At 39.8% G+C, this 23566-nt stretch overlaps 1 protein-coding gene and 1 long non-coding RNA gene across 2 annotated transcripts in view; one reads left to right on the plus strand and one right to left on the minus strand.

Annotated features, from left to right (window-relative positions):
- Positions 1 to 23566, plus strand: part of LOC147013387 (uncharacterized) — a 44092-nt gene that overhangs the window by 12981 nt on the left and 7545 nt on the right. The gene's annotated exons all lie outside the window — the stretch shown is intronic.
- On the minus strand, positions 2129 to 4988 carry LOC147013388 (uncharacterized). Its single transcript, XM_085855172.1, has 3 exons — positions 3945 to 4988; positions 3654 to 3848; positions 2129 to 3557 (listed from the first exon to the last, which is right to left on the minus strand). Exons 1-3 carry the CDS (start codon positions 4035 to 4037, stop codon positions 2934 to 2936), a joined length of 912 nt encoding a protein of 303 aa, XP_085711298.1. The 5' UTR covers positions 4038 to 4988; the 3' UTR covers positions 2129 to 2933.

Below are 23566 nucleotides of genomic sequence, written 5' to 3' on the forward strand. Positions count from 1 at the left end.
TTATGCACTTGGTATCGAGAATGAGTTTTGTGGGGCCACGATTAGTAAACAACAAATAAAAGAATTTAATAAGGGTAAATATAATAATGGTTTTGCCCTTGTTTATCTCATGAAAACAGAAAAAACAGGATTATATATAATAAGTAAGGAAATACAAAATGATTTAACTATGGGAAGATGGGGAGGTGTTTCGTGCCATAATATTATTCTAACATATATTTCTAATACATAAATGACAGCAAGAAGGCTTCAAGAAAATTATCATTTCTGTGTCCAAGCATACCTTCAAGAAAAGGGTATTCGTTATTTTAATAAATATGTTCTACAACATAAGAATGAGGTATTTTCAATAAAAGATTGGCATTATGCTGATGTTGATAAACCGACAACTTTAGATTTAATTAGAATGTTAAATAATGAAAAAATTATAAGGTTAAGAAAAGGTAAGGCTCTTTTAGAAATTCAAAAGAAATTTTATTGGTTTCCTGTTGTAAAAAAATTATTTTGGATACAGGAATAACAAGAAATCCTGATGAATATATGTATAATATTCTATGGGGTGTAAGCGATTCAAGGATAGTAAGGGATGAGGAAGGAGTTGAAGAAGAGAGGGAAGAGGAGGAAAAGGAGAAGGAGGAGAGGGAGAAGAAAGAGAAGGAGGAAAAGGAGAAGAGAGAGAAGGAGGAAAGAGAGAATAGAGAGAGGGAGGAAAGAGAGAAGAGAGAGAGGGAGAAGAAAGAGAAGGAGGAAAAGGAGAAGAGAGAGAAGGAGGAAAGAGAGAATAGAGAGAGGGAGGAAAGAGAGAAGAGAGAGAGGGAGAAGAAAGAGAAGGAGGAAAAGCAGAAGAGTGAGAGGGAGGAGATAGAGAGTATGAATAAATATCAAAATATTGACACCAGGGAGAGTCAAAAAGATTGGTGGTATTACAGAAAATAACTCAACCCACCGAGGAGGAAAACAAAGAATTGACAAGTCTATTTGCAATATTTTCTTCAAGACTATTGACATCGTCAAGCTATTCATTTTAATTCAAGTTTTTTCTTAAATAAATGGAGGAGAGAGTGAAGGCATTTCTAAGGATTCTTTATGTTTTAAAAATTAAGATTCAAATGTGCATGTTGGAAACTAAAAAGGTTTTTGCACTCTGCAGGAATTTTTCTCATAAATAAATGAGTTATTGTCTCAAATGTAAAAAGAAAACTAATACTAAAAATATTTCATATATTAAAAGTAAAAATAACAGGGTTATACAAAAAGGTATATGTTCGGTGTGTGGTTCAAAAAAAAAAATCAATTTATCTCCAAACACAAACTCGGAGGAGATATACAAAAGTTTTTATCAGGAAGTAAATTTACAACTACTGGAATACCAGGGGAATTACATCTTCCAGGTTATTCTTTCTGTGGTCCAGGCACAAACTTGGATAAAAGATTAGATGAGGCAGACAATCCTAAATCCTGGAGTAAACCAATCAATAGAGTTGATGAAGTGTGCATGAGACACGATATTGATTATGGGAATACCACAACGTTGGAAGAAAAGCATGAAGCCGATAGAGAAATGTTGTATAATTTGTCTCTGATACAAAATCCAACCTTGAGAGAAAAAGTTGATAGGTTCATCGTGAAGAAGATGATTAGTGCTAAATTGAAACTTGGACTTGGAAATTCAAATAACTTATAGGCTCTAATGATGCCATTAAGACTGAAGAGCAATTAGCTGATGAATTACATAAACCAATATTCACAAAGTTTCAGAGAAGGAAAGTTTATTCCAAGGAAGTTGATTATATCTGGTCTGCTGATTTGATTGAACTCAATAATGATAAGGGGTACAAGTATGCTTTAACCGTTATTGATTTGAGGAGTAGATATGCGTGGGTTGTCCCTTTAAAACAGGTAATACTCTTATGTTAGCTTTTCAACAGATATTTAATAAAAGTAAGAGAAAACCTAAAAAATTGTGGACTGATGAGGGTAGAGAGTTTTATAACAAGACATTTATGAATTTTCTAAAAAATAACAGTATTACATTATACAGTACCTTTAATGAAGGGAAGGCAGTTGTTGTTGAACGTTTTAATCGTACCTTAAAAGAGAGACTATATAAAAAATTCACACAACTCGGTTCACAACAATGGTCATCTTTTATTCAGGATATTGTGGATAAGTATAATGACACGATTCACACGTCAACGAATATGAAGCCATCAGAAACATTTACAAAATTAAAATATGAAAAAGACATTAATGTCAGAAAACCTAAGTTCAAAGTTGGTGATATCGTAAGAATATATAGGTGGAAATCTCATTTTGAAAAGGGTTTTACTGAACGATGGACGAAAGAACTTTTTAAAATTGTTGATGTAATAGATACAGTTCCTTGGACTTATAAAATATATGATTTGGAACGGGAAGAGATTTTAGGTTCATTTTATTCACAGGAATTACAAAAGACAAAACTAAGCAGATAATACACCTTTGTGGACACTCGAGGGCCAAGTCCGAGGTGTATAACAGTATATAATGTGTGTCAAGGGGTGGACGTTCTTACATCTGTGAACCCCAAACACAGAATCCTCAACTGAATAGTCAAGGCTTAACTTTTGTTTGTGTGTGTGTGTGTGTGCAATGGGAGCAATAGGTTGGCGCTTCACTCCCTCCTACTATACACCGTTGTGGACACTCGAGGGCCAAGTCCGAGGTGTATAACAGTATATAATGTGTGTCAAGGGGTGGACGTTCTTACATCTGTGAACCCCAAACACAGAATCCTCAACTGAATAGTCAAGGCTTAACTTTTGTTTGTTGATGTGTATGTGTGTGTGTCCCAACCCTCACATTCAAAATCTCAACCCCAACCCTCACATTCAAAATCTCAACCCCAACTCAATCCTCACCCAACACAGTCTTTTTCAAAATGAGATTTCCACCTATATATATATATATTTTACGTTTTTTTTTTTTTTTCTCTTCTTCCAATTCTGTCTTTTAAGGCTTTCAGGTTTGATGACATAGAAAGAGGGAGTAAGAACTTTCTTGATAGGTTTAAATCCCAAAGAGTGGTAGCATTTCAAGTCTTCAAAATAACCCCAACTTTCCAAGTCTCCAAGGTAGTTATTTAAACCATCAAGGCAGAACTCATTTACTGATTTTTTCAAAATTTGTGAGTCTCCAAGGTAGTTCCCATATTTAGAACCATCTTGGCAGAACCCTTTTCCTGAGTCTCCAAGGTAGTTATTTAAACCATCAAGGCAGAACTCATTTACTGATTTTTTCAAAATTTGTGAGTCTCCAAGGTAAAACTTGTATTCTGGCTCATCAACGTATAACTTGTTCAGTGGGTATTGTCTTGATAACTCACAATGAGTACTATTGCTGTAAAACTCTTTTTCAGGATTTTGCTGGTCTCCAAGGTATAACTCTTTGGTTGGGTCATCAAGGACGAACTCGTTCTGTGGGTCTTGGTCGCTCATAAGGTCTTCAACCAAGCCAACAATTTCGCCCCAAGTTGTAGCAAAAGCAGTATTTTCATTTTGTATTTCAGATACAATTTCCTGTGAGAGAAAATAATAATGTATTAATTAAGTTATTTAATTATTAAATGAGTATGCTTCAATCAAAGTTTGAAAATAGGAAAATAAAAATCTTACCTCAACAGATAAGAGGTTTGAATCCAGTTCATCAACTTGAAGGTTTAGTTCCATACAAGACAGAGAGTTCCAAGGAACACCAAAGTCATCCCACTCAAGGTCTTGGTCGCTCATAAGGTCTTCAACCAAGCCAACAATTTCCTCCCAAGTTGTAGCAAAAGCAGTATTTTCATTTTGTATTTCAGATACAATTTCCTGTGAGAGAAAATAATAATGTAGTAATTAAGTTATTTAATTATTAAATGAGTATGCTTCAATCAAAGTTTGAAAATAGGAAAATAAAAATCTTACCTCAACAGATAAGAGGTTTGAATCCAGTTCATCAACTTGAAGGTTGAGTTCCATACAAGACAGAGAGTTCGAGGCAAGCACACAGCACACCATTGCCAGCAAGAACAAATGTTTAAAATGGAGCCTGGGTTTGAAGCTTTTATAGAAAAAGACTGGTGGGTGTGGTTTCCTTTGGAAATTCCCTGGGCAAGCCTAGGCAAGCCTTCATTGGGAAATTTTTCAAAACCATAACATCCTGTAATTTTCTAGTGATTTCTTTGTGAGTCAGAGATGAACTGGAAATGATGTAAGAGTGGGCGGGGCTTAGCAAAAGTAGGCGGAGCTTAGGAAAAGTGGGCGTGGCTTAGAAAAATACCTTATGAAAAGTGGGCGGAGCTTAGCAAAAGTGGGCGGGGCTTAGGAAAAGTGGGCGGGGCTTAGAAAAAAATACCTTATGAAAAGTGGGCGGAGCTTAGCAAAAGTGGGCGGGGCTTAGGAAAAGTGGGCGTGGCTTAGAAAAAATACCTTATGAAAAGTGGGCGGAGCTTAGCAAAAGTGGGCGGGGCTTAAAGAAAAGTGGGCGGGGCTTATTGAATACCTTGTGGAAAGTGGGCGGGGCTTAACAAAAGTGGGCGGGGCTTTAAGAAAAGTGGGCGGGGCTTAACAAAAAATAACCTGTGGCTCAGGAGGTGGTCAAACAAGAGCATTAAGAGAAGTTTATCATTTCGTAATGGCACAAATGGGGTATCTTCAAAAATATAAAGATTCAAATGTTTTGTTTGTCAATATTTTAGATGGGGATTATTGTGCAAAGAAAATTAAACTATTGAAGGAATTTGAGAATGAACAAATCTTTATAGGTTCAATGAGTGAGCTGTTCAACCCCCAGGTGTTCAATTCAATGAGGTTCAACCTCCAGGTTAAAAGGGGAGACAAATAAATATACCTTGGGATAAAAAGGGGATTTATTTTTAGGGAAAAAAATATGAATCGCTGAAAATCCCCCATTCATTTACATGGGGAAAAGTGAGCCAGAATCAGTATTCTTACCCTACTTCTGGCGATATCCCAGTGGACCGAGCGATGCATTTCCCCCAAAGTATGTCTGGTCAGGGGATCAAGCTCCGTGTTGGAACTTGAACTTTTCATTGTGTCATCTCAAGGCAATCTTTTTACCTCCGTCACCGAAGGTGGACGGGGGTTACGTTGGTCTGTTTGTGTACAGGATATCTCAAAAAGCTGGGGACGGATTCGGATGAAACTTGGTGAACAGGTTGGGTGTGTAATAAGGACGAGTCGATTCGATTTTGGAGAAGATCCGGATCAAGATCCGGAAACGAGAGTTTTTTAATTTTTAAAGTGATTCTTCACGATTTAGGGATTGGGCCAAAAATGATATATAGCAGGATATCTCAAAAAGTTGTGGAAGGATTCGGATGAAACTTGGTGAACAGGTTGGGTGTGTGACAAAGACGAGTCGATTCGATTTTGGAGAAGATCCGGATCAAGATCCGGAAACGAGAGTTTTTTAATTTTTAAAGTGATTCTTCACTATTTAGGGATTGGGCCAAAAATGATATATAGCAGGATATCTCAAAAAGCTGGGGACGGATTTGGATGAAACTTGGTGAACAGGTTGGGTGTGTGATAAGGACGAGTCGATTCGATTTTGGAGAAGATCCGGATCAAGATCCGGACACGAGAGTTTTTTAATTTTTAAAGTGATTCTTCACTATTTAGGGATTGGGCCAAAAATGATATATAGCAGGATATCTCAAAAAGTTGTGGACGGATTAGGATGAAACTTGGTGAACAGGTTGGGTGTGTGACAAGGACGAGTCGATTCGATTTTGGAGAAGATCCGGATCAAGATCCGGACACGAGAGTTTTTTAATTTTTAAAGTAATTCTTCACTATTTAGGGATTGGGCCAAAAATGATATATATCAGGATATCTCAAAAAGCTGGGGACGGATTTGGATGAAACTTGGTGAACAGGTTGGGTGTGTGATAAGGACGAGTCGATTCGATTTTGGAGAAGATCCGGATCAAGATCCGGACACGAGAGTTTTTTAATTTTTAAAGTAATTCTTCACTATTTAGGGATTGGGCCAAAAATGATATATAGCAGGATATCTCAAAAAGTTGTGGACGGATTTGGATGAAACTTGGTGAACAGGTTGGGTGTGTGACAAGGACGAGTCGATTCGATTTTGGAGAAGATCCGGATCAAGATCCGGACACGAGAGTTTTTTAATTTTTAAAGTAATTCTTCACTATTTAGGGATTGGGCCAAAAATGATATATATCAGGATATCTCAAAAAGCTGGGGACGGATTTGGATGAAACTTGGTGAACAGGTTGGGTGTGTGATAAGGACGAGTCGATTCGATTTTGGAGAAGATCCGGATCAAGATCCGGACACGAGAGTTTTTTAATTTTTAAAGTGATTCTTCACTATTTAGGGATTGGGCCGAAAATGATATATAGCAGGATATCTCAAAAAGTTGTGGACGGATTAGGATGAAACTTGGTGAACAGGTTGGGTGTGTGACAAGGACGAGTCGATTCGATTTTGGAGAAGATCCGGATCAAGATCCGGACACGAGAGTTTTTTAATTTTTAAAGTAATTCTTCACTATTTAGGGATTGGGACAAAACTGATATATATCAGGATATCTCAAAAAGCTGGGGACGGATTTGGATGAAACTTGGTGAACAGGTTGGGTGTGTGATAAGGACGAGTCGATTCGATTTTGGAGAAGATCCGGATCAAGATCCGGACACGAGAGTTTTTTAATTTTTAAAGTAATTCTTCACTATTTAGGGATTGGGCCAAAAATGATATATAGCAGGATATCTCAAAAAGTTGTGGACGGATTTGGATGAAACTTGGTGAACAGGTTGGGTGTGTGACAAGGACGAGTCGATTCGATTTTGGAGAAGATCCGGATCAAGATCCGGACACGAGAGTTTTTTAATTTTTAAAGTAATTCTTCACTATTAAGGGATTGGGCCAAAAATGATATATATCAGGATATCTCAAAAAGCTGGGGACGGATTTGGATGAAACTTGGTGAACAGGTTGGGTGTGTGATAAGGACGAGTCGATTCGATTTTGGAGAAGATCCGGATCAAGATCCGGACACGAGAGTTTTTTAATTTTTAAAGTGATTCTTCACTATTTAGGGATTGGGCCAAAAATGATATATAGCAGGATATCTCAAAAAGCTGGGGACGGATTTGGATGAAACTTGGTGAACAGGTTGGGTGTGTGATAAGGATGAGTCGATTCGATTTTGGAGAAGATCCGGATCAAGATCCGGACACGAGAGTTTTTTAATTTTTAAAGTGATCTTCACTATTTAGGGATTGGGCCAAAAATGATATATAGCAGGATATCTCAAAAAGTTGTGGACGGATTCGGATGAAACTTGGTGAACAGGTTGGGTGTGTGATAAGGACGAGTCGATTCGATTTTGGAGAAGATCCGGATCAAGATCCGGACACGAGAGTTTTTTAATTTTTAAACTGATTCTTCACTATTTAGGGATTGGGCCAAAAATGATATATAGCAGGATATCTCAAAAAGTTGTGGACGGATTCGGATGAAACTTGGTGAACAGGTTGGGTGTGTGATAAGGACGAGTCGATTCGATTTTGGAGAAGATCCGGATCAAGATCCGGACACGAGAGTTTTTTAATTTTTAAAGTGATTCTTCACTATTTAGGGATTGGGCCAAAAATGATATATAGCATGATATCTCAAAAAGCTGGGGACGGATTTGGATGAAACTTGGTGAACAGGTTGGGTGTGTGACAAGGACGAGTCGATTCGATTTTGGAGAAGATCCGGATCAAGATCCGGACACGAGAGTTTTTTAATTTTTAAAGTAATTCTTCACTATTTAGGGATTGGGCCAAAATGATATATATCAGGATATCTCAAAAAGCTGGGGACGGATTTGGATGAAACTTGGTGAACAGGTTGGGTGTGTGATAAGGACGAGTCGATTCGATTTTGGAGAAGATCCGGATCAAGATCCGGACACGAGAGTTTTTTAATTTTTAAAGTGATTCTTCACTATTTAGGGATTGGGCCAAAAATGATATATAGCAGGATATCTCAAAAAGTTGTGGACGGATTTGGATGAAACTTGGTGAACAGGTTGGGTGTGTGACAAGGACGAGTCGATTCGATTTTGGAGAAGATCCGGATCAAGATCCGGACACGAGAGTTTTTTTAATTTTTAAAGTGATTCTTCACTATTTAGGGATTGGGCCAAAAATTATGTATAGCAGGATATCTCAAAAAGTTGTGGACGGATTCGGATGAAACTTGGTGAACAGGTTGGGTGTGTGATAAGGACGAGTCGATTCGATTTTGGAGAAGATCCGGATCAAGATCCGGAAACGAGAGTTTTTTAATTTTTAAAGTGATTCTTCACTATTTAGGGATTGGGCCAAAATTGATATATCGCATGATATCTCAAAAAGTTGTGGACGGATTCGGATGAAACTTGGTGAACAGGTTGGGTGTGTGATAAGGACGAGTCGATTCGATTTTGGAGAAGATCCGGATCAAGATCCGGACACGAGAGTTTTTTAATTTTTAAAGTGATTCTTCACTATTTCGGGATTGGGCCAAAAATGATATATAGCATGATATCTCAAAAAGCTGGGGACGGATTTGGATGAAACTTGGAGAACAGGTTGGGTGTGTGGCAAGGACGAGTCGATTCGATTTTGGAGAAGATCCGGATCAAGATCCGGAAACGAGAGTTTTTTTAATTTTTAAAGTGATTCTTCACTATTTAGGGATTGGGCCAAAAATGATATATAGCATGATATCTCAAAAAGCTGGGGACGGATTTGGATGAAACTTGGTGAACAGGTTGGGTGTGTGACAAGGACGAGTCGATTCGATTTTGGAGAAGATCCGGATCAAGATCCGTAAATGAGAGTTTTTTAAATTTTAAAGTGATTCTTCACTATTTCGGGATTGGGCCAAAAATGATATATAGCATGATATCTCAAAACGCTGGGGACGGATTTGGATGAAACTTGGTGAACAGGTTGGGTGTGTGGCAAGACGAGTCGATTCGATTTTGGAGAAGATCCGGATCAAGATCCGGAAACGAGAGTTTTTTTTAATTTTTAAAGTGATTCTTCACTATTTAGGGATTGGGCCAAAAATGATATATAGCAGGATATCTCAAAAAGCTGGGGACGGATTTGGATGAAACTTGGTGAACAGGTTGGGTGTGTGATAAGGACGAGTCGATTCGATTTTGGAGAAGATCCGGATCAAGATCCGGACACGAGAGTTTTTTAATTTTTAAAGTGATCTTCACTATTTAGGGATTGGGCCAAAAATGATATATAGCAGGATATCTCAAAAAGTTGTGGACGGATTCGGATGAAACTTGGTGAACAGGTTGGGTGTGTGATAAGGACGAGTCGATTCGATTTTGGAGAAGATCCGGATCAAGATCCGGACACGAGAGTTTTTTAATTTTTAAACTGATTCTTCACTATTTAGGGATTGGGCCAAAAATGATATATAGCAGGATATCTCAAAAAGTTGTGGACGGATTCGGATGAAACTTGGTGAACAGGTTGGGTGTGTGATAAGGACGAGTCGATTCTGATTTTGAGAAGATTTCGGATCAAGATCCGGACAATAGAGTTTTTTAATTTTTTAAAGTGATTCTTCACTATTTAGGATTGGGCCAAAAATGATATATAGCATGATATCTCAAAAAGCTGGGGACGGATTTGGATGAAACTTGGTGAACAGGTTGGGTGTGTGACAAGGACGTGTCGATTCGATTTTGGAGAAGATCTGGATCAAGATCCGGAAACGAGAGTTTTTTATATTTTAAAGTGATTCTTCACTATTTCGGATTGGGGCCAAAAATGATATATAGCATGATATCTCAAAAAGCTGGGGACGGATTTGGATGAAACTTGGTGAACAGGTTGGGTGTGTGACAAGTACGAGTCGATTGGATCTTGGAGAAGATCCGGATCAAGAGCCGTAAAGGAGAGTTTTTTAAATTTTAAAGTGATTCTTCACTATTTAGGATTGGGCCAAAAATGATATATAGCATGATATCTCAAAACGCTGGGGACGGATTTGGATGAAACTTGGTGAACAGGTTGGGTGTGTGACAAGGACTAGTCGATTCGATTTGAGAAGATCCGGATCAAGATCCAGAAACGAGAGTTTTTTTTTAATTTTTAAAGTGATTCTTCACTATTTAGGATTGGGCCAAAAATGATATATAGCAGGATATCTCAAAAGGGTGGGGACGGATTTGGATGAAAGTTGGTGAACAGGTTGGGTTTGTGATAAGGACTCCGAGTCGATTCTATTTTTGAGAAGATCCGGATCAAGATCCGGACACGAGCGTTTTTTAATTTTTAAAGTGATTCTTCACTATTTAGGATTGGGCCAAAAATGATATATAGCATGATATCTCAAAAAGCTGGGGACGGATTTGGATGAAACTTGGTGAACAGGTTGGGTGTGGGACAAGGAGGAGTCGATTCGATTTTTGAGAAGATCCGGATCAAGATCCGGAAACGAGAGTTTTTTAATTTTTAAGGCGATTCTTCACTATTTCGGGATTGGGCCAAAAATGATATATTGCGTGATATCTCAAAAAGTTGTGGAAGGATTCGGATGAAACTTGGTGAACAGGTTGGGTGTGTGATAAGGACGAGTCGATTCGATTTTGGAGAATATCCGGATCAAGATCCGGAAACGAGAGTTTTTTAATTTTTAAAGTGATTCTTCACTATTTCGGGATTGGGCCAAAAATGATATATAGCATGATATCTCAAAAAGCTGGGGACGGATTTGGATGAAACTTGGTGAACAGGTTGGGTGTGTGACAAGGACGAGTCGATTCGATTTTGGAGAAGATCCGGATCAAGATCCGGAAACGAGAGTTTTTTAATTTTTAAAGTGATTCTTCACTATTTCGGGATTGGGCCAAAAATGATATATTGCGTGATATCTCAAAAAGTTGTGGAAGGATTCGGATGAAACTTGGTGAACAGGTTGGGTGTGTGATAAGGACGAGTCGATTCGATTTTGGAGAAGATCCGGATCAAGATCCGGAAACGAGAGTTTTTTAATTTTTAAAGTGATTCTTCATTATTTTGGGATTGGGCCAAAAATGATATATCGCAGGATATCTCAAAAAGTTGTGGAAGGATTCGGATGAAACTTGGTGAACAGGTTGGGTGTGTGGCAAGGACGAGTCGATTCGATTTTGGAGAAGATCCGGATCAAGATCCGGAAACGAGAGTTTTTTTAATTTTTAAAGTGATTCTTCACTATTTAGGGATTGGGCCAAAAATGATATATAGCATGATATCTCAAAAAGCTGGGGACGGATTTGGATGAAACTTGGTGAACAGGTTGGGTGTGTGACAAGGACGAGTCGATTCGATTTTGGAGAAGATCCGGATCAAGATCCGTAAATGAGAGTTTTTTAAATTTTAAAGTGATTCTTCACTATTTCGGGATTGGGCCAAAAATGATATATAGCATGATATCTCAAAACGCTGGGGACGGATTTGGATGAAACTTGGTGAACAGGTTGGGTGTGTGGCAAGGACGAGTCGATTCGATTTTGGAGAAGATCCGGATCAAGATCCGGAAACGAGAGTTTTTTTAATTTTTAAAGTGATTCTTCACTATTTAGGGATTGGGCCAAAAATGATATATAGCAGGATATCTCAAAAAGCTGGGGACGGATTCGGATGAATCTTGGTGAACAGGTTGGGTGTGTGATAAGGACGAGTCGATTCGATTTTGGAGAAGATCCGGATCAAGATCCGGACACGAGAGTTTTTTAATTTTTAAAGTGATTCTTCACTATTTAGGGATTGGGCCAAAAATGATATATAGCAGGATATCTCAAAAAGTTGTGGACGGATTCGGATGAAACTTGGTGAACAGGTTGGGTGTGTGATAAGGACGAGTCGATTCGATTTTGGAGAAGATCCGGATCAAGATCCGGACACGAGAGTTTTTTAATTTTTAAACTGATTCTTCACTATTTAGGGATTGGGCCAAAAATGATATATAGCAGGATATCTCAAAAAGTTGTGGACGGATTCGGATGAAACTTGGTGAACAGGTTGGGTGTGTGATAAGGACGAGTCGATTCGATTTTGGAGAAGATCCGGATCAAGATCCGGACAATAGAGTTTTTTAATTTTTAAAGTGATTCTTCACTATTTAGGGATTGGGCCAAAAATGATATATAGCATGATATCTCAAAAAGCTGGGGACGGATTTGGATGAAACTTGGTGAACAGGTTGGGTGTGTGACAAGGACGAGTCGATTCGATTTTGGAGAAGATCCGGATCAAGATCCGGAAACGAGAGTTTTTTAATTTTTAAAGTGATTCTTCACTATTTCGGGATTGGGCCAAAAATGATATATTGCGTGATATCTCAAAAAGTTGTGGAAGGATTCGGATGAAACTTGGTGAACAGGTTGGGTGTGTGATAAGGACGAGTCGATTCGATTTTGGAGAATATCCGGATCAAGATCCGGAAACGAGAGTTTTTTAATTTTTAAAGTGATTCTTCACTATTTCGGGATTGGGCCAAAAATGATATATAGCATGATATCTCAAAAAGCTGGGGACGGATTTGGATGAAACTTGGTGAACAGGTTGGGTGTGTGACAAGGACGAGTCGATTCGATTTTGGAGAAGATCCGGATCAAGATCCGTAAATGAGAGTTTTTTAAATTTTAAAGTGATTCTTCACTATTTAGGGATTGGGCCAAAAATGATATATAGCATGATATCTCAAAACGCTGGGGACGGATTTGGATGAAACTTGGTGAACAGGTTGGGTGTGTGACAAGGACGAGTCGATTCGATTTTGGAGAAGATCCGGATCAAGATCCAGAAACGAGAGTTTTTTTTAATTTTTAAAGTGATTCTTCACTATTTAGGGATTGGGCCAAAAATGATATATAGCAGGATATCTCAAAAAGCTGGGGACGGATTTGGATGAAACTTGGTGAACAGGTTGGGTTTGTGATAAGGACGAGTCGATTCTATTTTGGAGAAGATCCGGATCAAGATCCGGACACGAGAGTTTTTTAATTTTTAAAGTGATTCTTCACTATTTAGGGATTGGGCCAAAAATGATATATAGCATGATATCTCAAAAAGCTGGGGACGGATTTGGATGAAACTTGGTGAACAGGTTGGGTGTGTGACAAGGACGAGTCGATTCGATTTTGGAGAAGATCCGGATCAAGATCCGGAAACGAGAGTTTTTTAATTTTTAAAGTGATTCTTCACTATTTCGGGATTGGGCCAAAAATGATATATTGCATGATATCTCAAAAAGTTGTGGAAGGATTCGGATGAAACTTGGTGAACAGGTTGGGTGTGTGATAAGGACGAGTCGATTCGATTTTGGAGAATATCCGGATCAAGATCCGGAAACGAGAGTTTTTTAATTTTTAAAGTGATTCTTCACTATTTCGGGATTGGGCCAAAAATGATATATAGCATGATATCTCAAAAAGCTGGGGACGGATTTGGATGAAACTTGGTGAACAGGTTGGGTGTGTGACAAGGACGAGTCGATTCGATTTTGGAGAAGATCCGGATCAAGATCCGTAAATGAGAGTTTTTTAAATTTTAAAGTGATTCTTCACTATTTAGGGATTGGGCCAAAAATGATATATAGCATGATATCTCAAAACGCTGGGGACGGATTTGGATGAAACTTGGTGAACAGGTTGGGTGTGTGACAAGGACGAGTCGATTCGATTTTGGAGAAGATCCGGATCAAGATCCGGAAACGAGAGTTTTTTTTAATTTTTAAAGTGATTCTTCACTATTTAGGGATTGGGCCAAAAATGATATATAGCAGGATATCTCAAAAAGCTGGGGACGGATTTGGATGAAACTTGGTGAACAGGTTGGGTGTGTGATAAGGACGAGTCGATTCGATTTTGGAGAAGATCCGGATCAAGATCCGGACACGAGAGTTTTTTAATTTTTAAAGTGATTCTTCACTATTTTGGGATTGGGCCAAAAATGATATATAGCAGGATATCTCAAAAAGTTGTGGACGGATTCGGATGAAACTTGGTGAACAGGTTGGGTGTGTGATAAGGACGAGTCGATTCGATTTTGGAGAAGATCCGGATCAAGATCCGGACACGAGAGTTTTTTAATTTTTTAAGTGATTCTTCACTATTTAGGGATTGGGCCAAAAATGATATATAGCAGGATATCTCAAAAAGTTGTGGACGGATTCGGATGAATCTTGGTGAACAGGTTGGGTGTGTGATAAGGACAAGTCGATTCGATTTTGGAGAAGATCCGGATCAAGATCCGGACACGAGAGTTTTTTAATTTTTAAAGTGATTCTTCACTATTTAGGGATTGGGCCAAAAATGATATATAGCATGATATCTCAAAAAGTTGTGGACGGATTCGGATGAAACTTGGTGAACAGGTTGGGTGTGTGATAAGGACGAGTCGATTCGATTTTGGAGAAGATCCGGATCAAGATCCGGACACGAGAGTTTTTTAATTTTTTAAGTGATTCTTCACTATTTAGGGATTGTGCCAAAAATGATATATAGCAGGATATCTCAAAAAGTTGTGGAAGGATTCGGATGAAACTTGGTGAACAGGTTGGGTGTGTGATGAGGACGAGTCGATTCGATTTTGGAGAAGATCCGGATCAATATCCGGAAACGAGAGTTTTTTAATTTTTAAAGTGATTCTTCACTATTTAGGGATTGGGCCAAAAATGATATATAGCAGGATATCTCAAAAAGTTGTGGACGGATTCGGATGAAACTTGGTGAACAGGTTGGGTGTGTGATAAGGACAAGTCGATTCGATTTTGGAGAAGATCCGGATCAAGATCCGGACACGAGAGTTTTTTAATTTTTAAAGTGATTCTTCACTATTTAGGGATTGGGCCAAAAATGATATATAGCAGGATATCTCAAAAAGTTGTGGACGGATTCGGATGAAACTTGGTGAACAGGTTGGGTGTGTGATAAGGACGAGTCGATTCGATTTTGGAGAAGATCCGGATCAAGATCCGGACACGAGAGTTTTTTAATTTTTAAACTGATTCTTCACTATTTAGGGATTGGGCCAAAAATGATATATAGCAGGATATCTCAAAAAGTTGTGGACGGATTCGGATGAAACTTGGTGAACAGGTTGGGTGTGTGATAAGGACGAGTCGATTCGATTTTGGAGAAGATCCGGATCAAGATCCGGACAATAGAGTTTTTTAATTTTTAAAGTGATTCTTCACTATTTAGGGATTGGGCCAAAAATGATATATAGCATGATATCTCAAAAAGCTGGGGACGGATTTGGATGAAACTTGGTGAACAGGTTGGGTGTGTGACAAGGACGAGTCGATTCGATTTTGGAGAAGATCCGGATCAAGATCCGGAAACGAGAGTTTTTTAATTTTTAAAGTGATTCTTCACTATTTCGGGATTGGGCCAAAAATGATATATTGCATGATATCTCAAAAAGTTGTGGAAGGATTCGGATGAAACTTGGTGAACAGGTTGGGTGTGTGATAAGGACGAGTCGATTCGATTTTGGAGAATATCCGGATCAAGATCCGGAAACGAGAGTTTTTTAATTTTTAAAGTGATTCTTCACTATTTCGAGATTGTTCCAAAAATGATATATAGCATGATATCTCAAAAAGCTGGGGACGGATTTGGATGAAACTTGGTGAACAGGTTGGGTGTGTGACAAGGACGAGTCGATTCGATTTTGGAGAAGATCCGGATCAAGATCCGTAAATGAGAGTTTTTTAAATTTTAAAGTGATTCTTCACTATTTAGGGATTGGGCCAAAAATGATATATAGCATGATATCTCAAAACGCTGGGGACGGATTTGGATGAAACTTGGTGAACAGGTTGGGTGTGTGACAAGGACGAGTCGATTCGATTTTGGAGAAGATCCGGATCAAGATCCAGAAACGAGAGTTTTTTTTAATTTTTAAAGTGATTCTTCACTATTTAGGGATTGGGCCAAAAATGATATATAGCAGGATATCTCAAAAAGCTGGGGACGGATTTGGATGAAACTTGGTGAACAGGTTGGGTTTGTGATAAGGACGAGTCGATTCTATTTTGGAGAAGATCCGGATCAAGATCCGGACACGAGAGTTTTTTAATTTTTTAAGTGATTCTTCACTATTTAGGGATTGGGCCAAAAATGATATATAGCATGATATCTCAAAAAGCTGGGGACGGATTTGGATGAAACTTGGTGAACAGGTTGGGTGTGTGACAAGGACGAGTCGATTCGATTTTGGAGAAGATCCGGATCAAGATCCGGAAACGAGAGTTTTTTAATTTTTAAAGTGATTCTTCACTATTTCGGGATTGGGCCAAAAATGATATATTGCATGATATCTCAAAAAGTTGTGGAAGGATTCGGATGAAACTTGGTGAACAGGTTGGGTGTGTGATAAGGACGAGTCGATTCGATTTTGGAGAATATCCGGATCAAGATCCGGACACGAGAGTTTTTTAATTTTTAAAGTGATTCTTCACTATTTAGGGATTGGGCCAAAAATGATATATAGCAGGATATCTCAAAAAGTTGTGGACGGATTCGGATGAAACTTGGTGAACAGGTTGGGTGTGTGATAAGGACGAGTCGATTCGATTTTGGAGAAGATCCGGATCAAGATCCGGAAACGAGAGTTTTTTAATTTTTAAAGTGATTCTTCACTATTTAGGGATTGGGCCAAAAATGATATATAGCAGGATATCTCAAAAAGTTGTGGACGGATTCGGATGAAACTTGGTGAACAGGTTGGGTGTGTGATAAGGATGAGTCGATTCGATTTTGGAGAAAATCCAGATCAAGATCCGGACACGAGAGTTTTTTAATTTTTAAAGTGATTCTTCACTATTTAGGGATTGGGCCAAAAATGATATATAGCAGGATATCTCAAAAAGTTGTGGACGGATTCGGATGAAACTTGGTGAACAGGTTGGGTGTGTGATAAGGACGAGTCGATTCGATTTTGGAGAAGATCCGGATCAAGATCCGGAAACGAGAGTTTTTTAATTTTTAAAGTGATTCTTCACTATTTAGGGATTGGGCCAAAAATGATATATAGCAGGATATCTCAAAAAGTTGTGGACGGATTCGGATGAAACTTGGTGAACAGGTTGGGTGTGTGATAAGGACGAGTCGATTCGATTTTGGAGAAGATCCGGATCAAAATCCGGAAACGAGAGTTTTTTAATTTTTAAAGTGATTCTTCACTATTTAGGGATTGGGCCAAAAACGATATATAGCATAATATCTTTTATCTCTTTTTTGACAAATTTCCGTGACAATATCTGCTGCTCTTCCTTTGCTCCAATTGGTTCTTCTGACCACGTCCTTGTTAAAGTGGACATCTCTCTGGCTGTTATCAGAGAACCACCTCACCGCCGTCGAGTCTGGCATTTCACTCAAGCCGACTGGCAGGGTCTCCGAGCAGCCATCAAACTTACAGACTGGTCTCCTATCACTACTTTCTCAAACATCAACTCATCCTGGGAATTCTTTCAAAGAAACTTGCTCTCCCTCATGCACAGATTTATCCCCTCTCGTGTTCAGTTGTCTTACCCTTCCTCCCGCCCTTGGTTTACTGAAGATTGTGGCGAGGCAGTTGTCCTGAAACAACTTGCCTTTGCCTCATGGAAAGCAAACCCAACTGAGGGCAATCTCAGTTCTTTCCACAAAGCTCGGAACAAGTGTGTATCTACCCTCAGGAGAGCCAGAAAACAACATCTTTCTCATCTCAAGTCTGAACTCTCAAACCTCTCTCCCTCCTCAAAATCCTGGTGGCGTTTAATCAAATCTGTTTCTGGTGTATGTTCCCCCTCCATCCCCTCCCTTACCTCAAATGGCCGCACTGCTGATTCCACACGTGATAAAGCTGAATGTCTAAACTCGGTGTTTGCAGCTAAATCTTGTGTCCTAAACCCATCACTATCTCTACCCACTTTACCCAGTCGCACCCAACTGTCCCTGGACTCTGTATCCTTTTCTCCTGACAAGGTGGAGAGCTTGCTTTCAAACCTCGAGTCAGATTCTGCAACCGGTCCAGACGGCATCAGCCCACGTGTCCTCAAAGCCTGCTCTTCTGCTCTTGCTCACCCTCTCTCTGTTCTATTCACCCTCTCATTTTCCCAAGGTCATCTGCCATCTGCTTGGAAATCTGCTAACATCACTGCCCTGCATAAAAAGGTGCAAAAACAGATCCCTGTAACTACAGACCAATCAGCCTTCTCCCAATCATCAGCAAGGTGATGGAATCCATCATCGCTTCAGACATGAAATCCTTCCTCTTCTCCAATGGCTTGATTTCCAATCATCAATTTGGTTTCAGACCAGGTCACTCTACCCTGGATATGCTGCTTCTGCTCTCCCATCAATGGATGGAGGTCCTCAATGCCAGACAGGAAATCCGAGCCGTATCCCTGGACATATCACGTGCTTTAGACACAGTCTGGCACCCTGCCCTACTCACCAAACTCTCTTCCCATGGTATTCAAGGCCATCTCCACTCATGGCTCGCAGACTTCCTCTCCTGTCGCAGTCAACGTGTGGCCCTAAATGGAGTTCTTTCATCCCCTCTTCCTGTGCAGGCTGGAGTTCCTCAAGGTAGCGTTCTGGGCCCTGTTCTTTTTCTGGTTTTCATCAATGATCTCTCGGACTCTCTGGAAAATCCTCTATTTCTCTTTGCCGACGACTCCACCCTCTGCCGTACCATCTGTCATCCCTCAGACCGGCAAGCAGCAGCTTCTTCGCTCACTGCAGATCTGGATAAAATCACAAACTGGTCCAACACGTGGAACATGTCTTTCAATCCGGACAAATCTCACACTCTCACTATGTCTCTTCGAAAGGACCGTTTACAAAACCCCCCCATCCACTTTCTCAACAATCCTCTGGAAGAAGTCTTTTCTTTCAAGCTTCTAGGTCTCACTATCTGCCATGACCTTTCCTGGGAAAGTCACATTTCCAACCTCGCCTCAAAAGCCAGTCGCCGACTGGGAATCCTCCGTCATGCTAAGTCCTTCCTCGGCCCTCTTGAGCTCCTGACCACTTACAAAGCTTTTGTCCGTAGCCTGATGGAGTACTGCTCTCCCCTCTGGGCTGGTGCTCCTGCCTCCCACCTTTCTCGGCTTCACGCTGTCGAAACCAGGGCATTTAAGATCATCGGCATCTCCCGCAATGAAGCTGAGTCTTTGGGCCTCTCACTCAATCACCGCAGGTTGGTCGGTGGTCTTTCTGTCTTCTACCGACTCCTCTCCAGCCTTGCCCCCCTGCTCTCTCTGCGATTTGTCCCCACCACATTTCCACAGGGCGCTCAAGGTCCGCCAACAACCCCCTTCTGGTAAAACTACCAAAATCACGAATCACTGCTCATCTTCACTCTTTCATTCCTCTTTTTTCCCGCCTTTGGAATAAACTTCCTCACTCTATTCTTTCCCATTCTTCCCTCCAGGCTTTCAAAACAGCTGTTCACCACCACCTCTTATCTTCCCCCATCCAAATCCTCGATCTTTTCTACCCCCGATAATCCACCCAAGCCCACTTCCTTCATTTCTCCTGCTTTCCTTCCTGAAAGTCCCTGAAATGTCCATCTTCTCTTCGCCATGTTCCCCGTTCCATCCCCATCCCTCTCCCTTCCACAGTTCACCTGTGTCTGTTCCCCACTGTTTTGTCCCTTCCACTCCCACCCCTCTTGTCTCATGCCTCCTTGCTGTGAGTTGTGTGTTAGCTCTCATACGAGCCTCGACCAAGGTATACAAAAAAAAAAAATCTCAAAAAGTTGTGGAAAGATTCGGATGAAACTTGGTGAACAGGTTGGGTGTGTGATAAGGACGAGTCGATTCGATTTTGGAGAAGATCCGGATCAAGATCCGGACACGAGAGTTTTTTTTAATTTTTAAAGTGATTCTTCACTATTTTGGGATTGGGCCAAAAATGATATATAGCATGATATCTCAAAAAGCTGGGGACGGATTTGGATGAAACTTGGTGAACAGGGTGGGTGTGTGACAAGGACGAGTCGATTCGATTTTGGAGAAGATCCGGATCAAGATCCGGAAACGAGAGTTTTTTAATTTTTAAAGTGATTCTTCACTATTTAGGGATTGGGCCAAAAATGATATATAGCAGGATATCTCAAAAAGCTGGGGACGGATTTGGATGAAACTTGGTGAACAGGTTGGGTGTGTGATAAGGACGAGTCGATTTGATTTTGGAGAAGATCCGGATCAAGATCCGGAAACGAGAGTTTTTTAATTTTTAAAGTGATTCTTCACTATTTAGGGATTGGGCCAAAAATGATATATAGCAGGATATCTCAAAAAGTTGTGGAAGGATTCGGATGAAACTTGGTGAACAGGTTGGGTGTGTGACAAGGACGAGTCAATTCGATTTTGGAGAAGATCCGGATCAAGATCCGGAAACGAGAGTTTTTTAATTTTTAAAGTGATTCTTCACTATTTAGGGATTGGGCCAAAAATGATATATAGCATAATATCTCAAAAAGTTGTGGAAGGATTCGGATGAAACTTGGTGAACAGGTTGGGTGTGTGATAAGGACGAGTCGATTCGATTTTGGAGAAGATCCGGATCAAAATCCGGAAACGAGAGTTTTTTAATTTTTAAAGTGATTCTTCACTATTTAGGGATTGGGCCAAAAATGATATATAGCATAATATCTCAAAAAGTTGTGGAAGGATTCGGATGAAACTTGGTGAACAGGTTGGGTGTGTGATAAGGACAAGTCGATTCGATTATGGAGAAGATCCGGATCAAGATCCGGAAACGAGAGTTTTTTAATTTTTAAAGTGATTCTTCACTATTTAGGGATTGGGCCAAAAATGATATATAGCATAATATCTCAAAAAGTTGTGGAAGGATTCGGATGAAACTTGGTGAACAGGTTGGGTGTGTGACAAGGACGAATCGATTCGATTTTGGTGAAGATCCGGATCCAGATACGAGAATTATTTTTTGACGTTTCAAGTAATGCTTCACCATTGAGAGATGAGGCCAAAAACGATATATGGCAAGACATCTCAAAAAGTTGTTGACGGATTATGACAAAACTTGGTGGACGTGTTGGGTCGGTGATGAGAACAAGCCGATTAGATTTCGGTTGAGGTCCGGATTCAGATCCGATCTATCGGTGGGATACAAAACGTAAACTTTCAAGCCTGGTGGAGGTGTGTGTTCTACCAAGTGCTATTATAGTTTTGGGGTTTTTTTCCCCCTGAAATTGCAGCACACCACATGCTTGATCAACTCCACCATCCTGGGAGATTATTCCACAATTTTCTAACTCAGCACACACAAGTTCTTCGGTACATCCCGATTGGCTCTCAATGCTTTAGTAGTTTGAACGCGTGTTCTCTGGTTATGGAAGTTTTGCGCTGTAGATATGGGGATGACTTTATTGTCATATTTATTGAGATTGTTTAATAACTGGAGGTCTCAATCGTGTCGCTGTATGCACATTGATAGACTCAGGTTGGAATATCCAGTTTTTAAGTCTTTTCTCAGAAGTAAAAGGCCTTTCAGACATTCCAACTCTCAAACACAAAAGAGGGCATTGTGTAGTTCGTGTCGTATTAATATCTGTGATCAGTGTTGTATTTACATGATATGCCCTTACGTTTGAGCGAATATTTAAGAAGAAACCTCCATGATCCATGAAAATGTGTGACGTCACACGTAAAAATGACGTGTTTATGTTTGATCTCCAAGTCGGGATTTGTGGTGTGAATGCCCATACACCTTCATGGGGTCACCCCGGTCCCCCTGGCCCGAGTTGTATGTATTTAGGGATTGGGCCAAAAATGATATATAGCAGGATATCTCAAAAAGTTGTGGACGGATTTGGATGAAACTTGGTGAACAGGTTGGGTGTGTGACAAGGACGAGTCGATTCGATTTTGGAGAAGATCCGGATCAAGATCCGGACACGAGAGTTTTTTAATTTTTAAAGTAATTCTTCACTATTTAGGGATTGGGCCAAAAATGATATATATCAGGATATCTCAAAAAGCTGGGGACGGATTTGGATGAAACTTGGTGAACAGGTTGGGTGTGTGATAAGGACGAGTCGATTCGATTTTGGAGAAGATCCGGATCAAGATCCGGACACGAGAGTTTTTTAATTTTTAAAGTGATTCTTCACTATTTAGGGATTGGGCCAAAAATGATATATAGCAGGATATCTCAAAAAGTTGTGGACGGATTTGGATGAAACTTGGTGAACAGGTTGGGTGTGTGACAAGGACGAGTCGATTCGATTTTGGAGAAGATCCGGATCAAGATCCGGACACGAGAGTTTTTTAATTTTTAAAGTAATTCTTCACTATTTAGGGATTGGGCCAAAAATGATATATATCAGGATATCTCAAAAAGCTGGGGACGGATTTGGATGAAACTTGGTGAACAGGTTGGGTGTGTGATAAGGACGAGTCGATTCGATTTTGGAGAAGATCCGGATCAAGATCCGGACACGAGAGTTTTTTAATTTTTAAAGTGATTCTTCACTATTTAGGGATTGGGCCAAAAATGATATATAGCAGGATATCTCAAAAAGTTGTGGACAGATTCGGATGAAACTTGGTGAACAGGTTGGGTGTGTGATAAGGACGAGTCGATTCGATTTTGGAGAAGATCCGGATCAAGATCCGGAAACGAGAGTTTTTTAATTTTTAAAGTGATTCTTCACTATTTAGGGATTGGGCCAAAAATGATATATAGCAGGATATCTCAAAAAGTTGTGGACGGATTCGGATGAAACTTGGTGAACAGGTTGGGTGTGTGATAAGGATGAGTCGATTCGATTTTGGAGAAGATCCGGATCAAGATCCGGACACGAGAGTTTTTTAATTTTTAAAGTGATTCTTCACTATTTAGGGATTGGGCCAAAAATGATATATAGCAGGATATCTCAAAAAGTTGTGGACGGATTCGGATGAAACTTGGTGAACAGGTTGGGTGTGTGATAAGGACGAGTCGATTCGATTTTGGAGAAGATCCGGATCAAAATCCGGAAACGAGAGTTTTTTAATTTTTAAAGTGATTCTTCACTATTTAGGGATTGGGCCAAAAATGATATATAGCATAATATCTCAAAAAGTTGTGGAAGGATTCGGATGAAACTTGGTGAACAGGTTGGGTGTGTGATAAGGACAAGTCGATTCGATTATGGAGAAGATCCGGATCAAGATCCGGAAACGAGAGTTTTTTAATTTTTAAAGTGATTCTTCACTATTTAGGGATTGGGCCAAAAATGATATATAGCATAATATCTCAAAAAGTTGTGGAAGGATTCGGATGAAACTTGGTGAACAGGTTGGGTGTGTAACAAGGACGAATCGATTCGATTTTGGTGAAGATCCGGATCCAGATACGAGAATTATTTTTTGACGTTTCAAGTAATGCTTCACCATTGAGAGATGAGGCCAAAAACGATATATGGCAAGACATCTCAAAAAGTTGTTGACGGATTATGACAAAACTTGGTGGACGTGTTGGGTCGGTGATGAGAACAAGCCGA

Source organism: Eptatretus burgeri, chromosome 14 (genome assembly GCF_056783735.1).
Source record: "Eptatretus burgeri isolate ZD-2024b chromosome 14, Ebu_testis_v1, whole genome shotgun sequence".
In the NCBI taxonomy this organism is placed as follows: domain Eukaryota; kingdom Metazoa; phylum Chordata; class Myxini; order Myxiniformes; family Myxinidae; genus Eptatretus; species Eptatretus burgeri.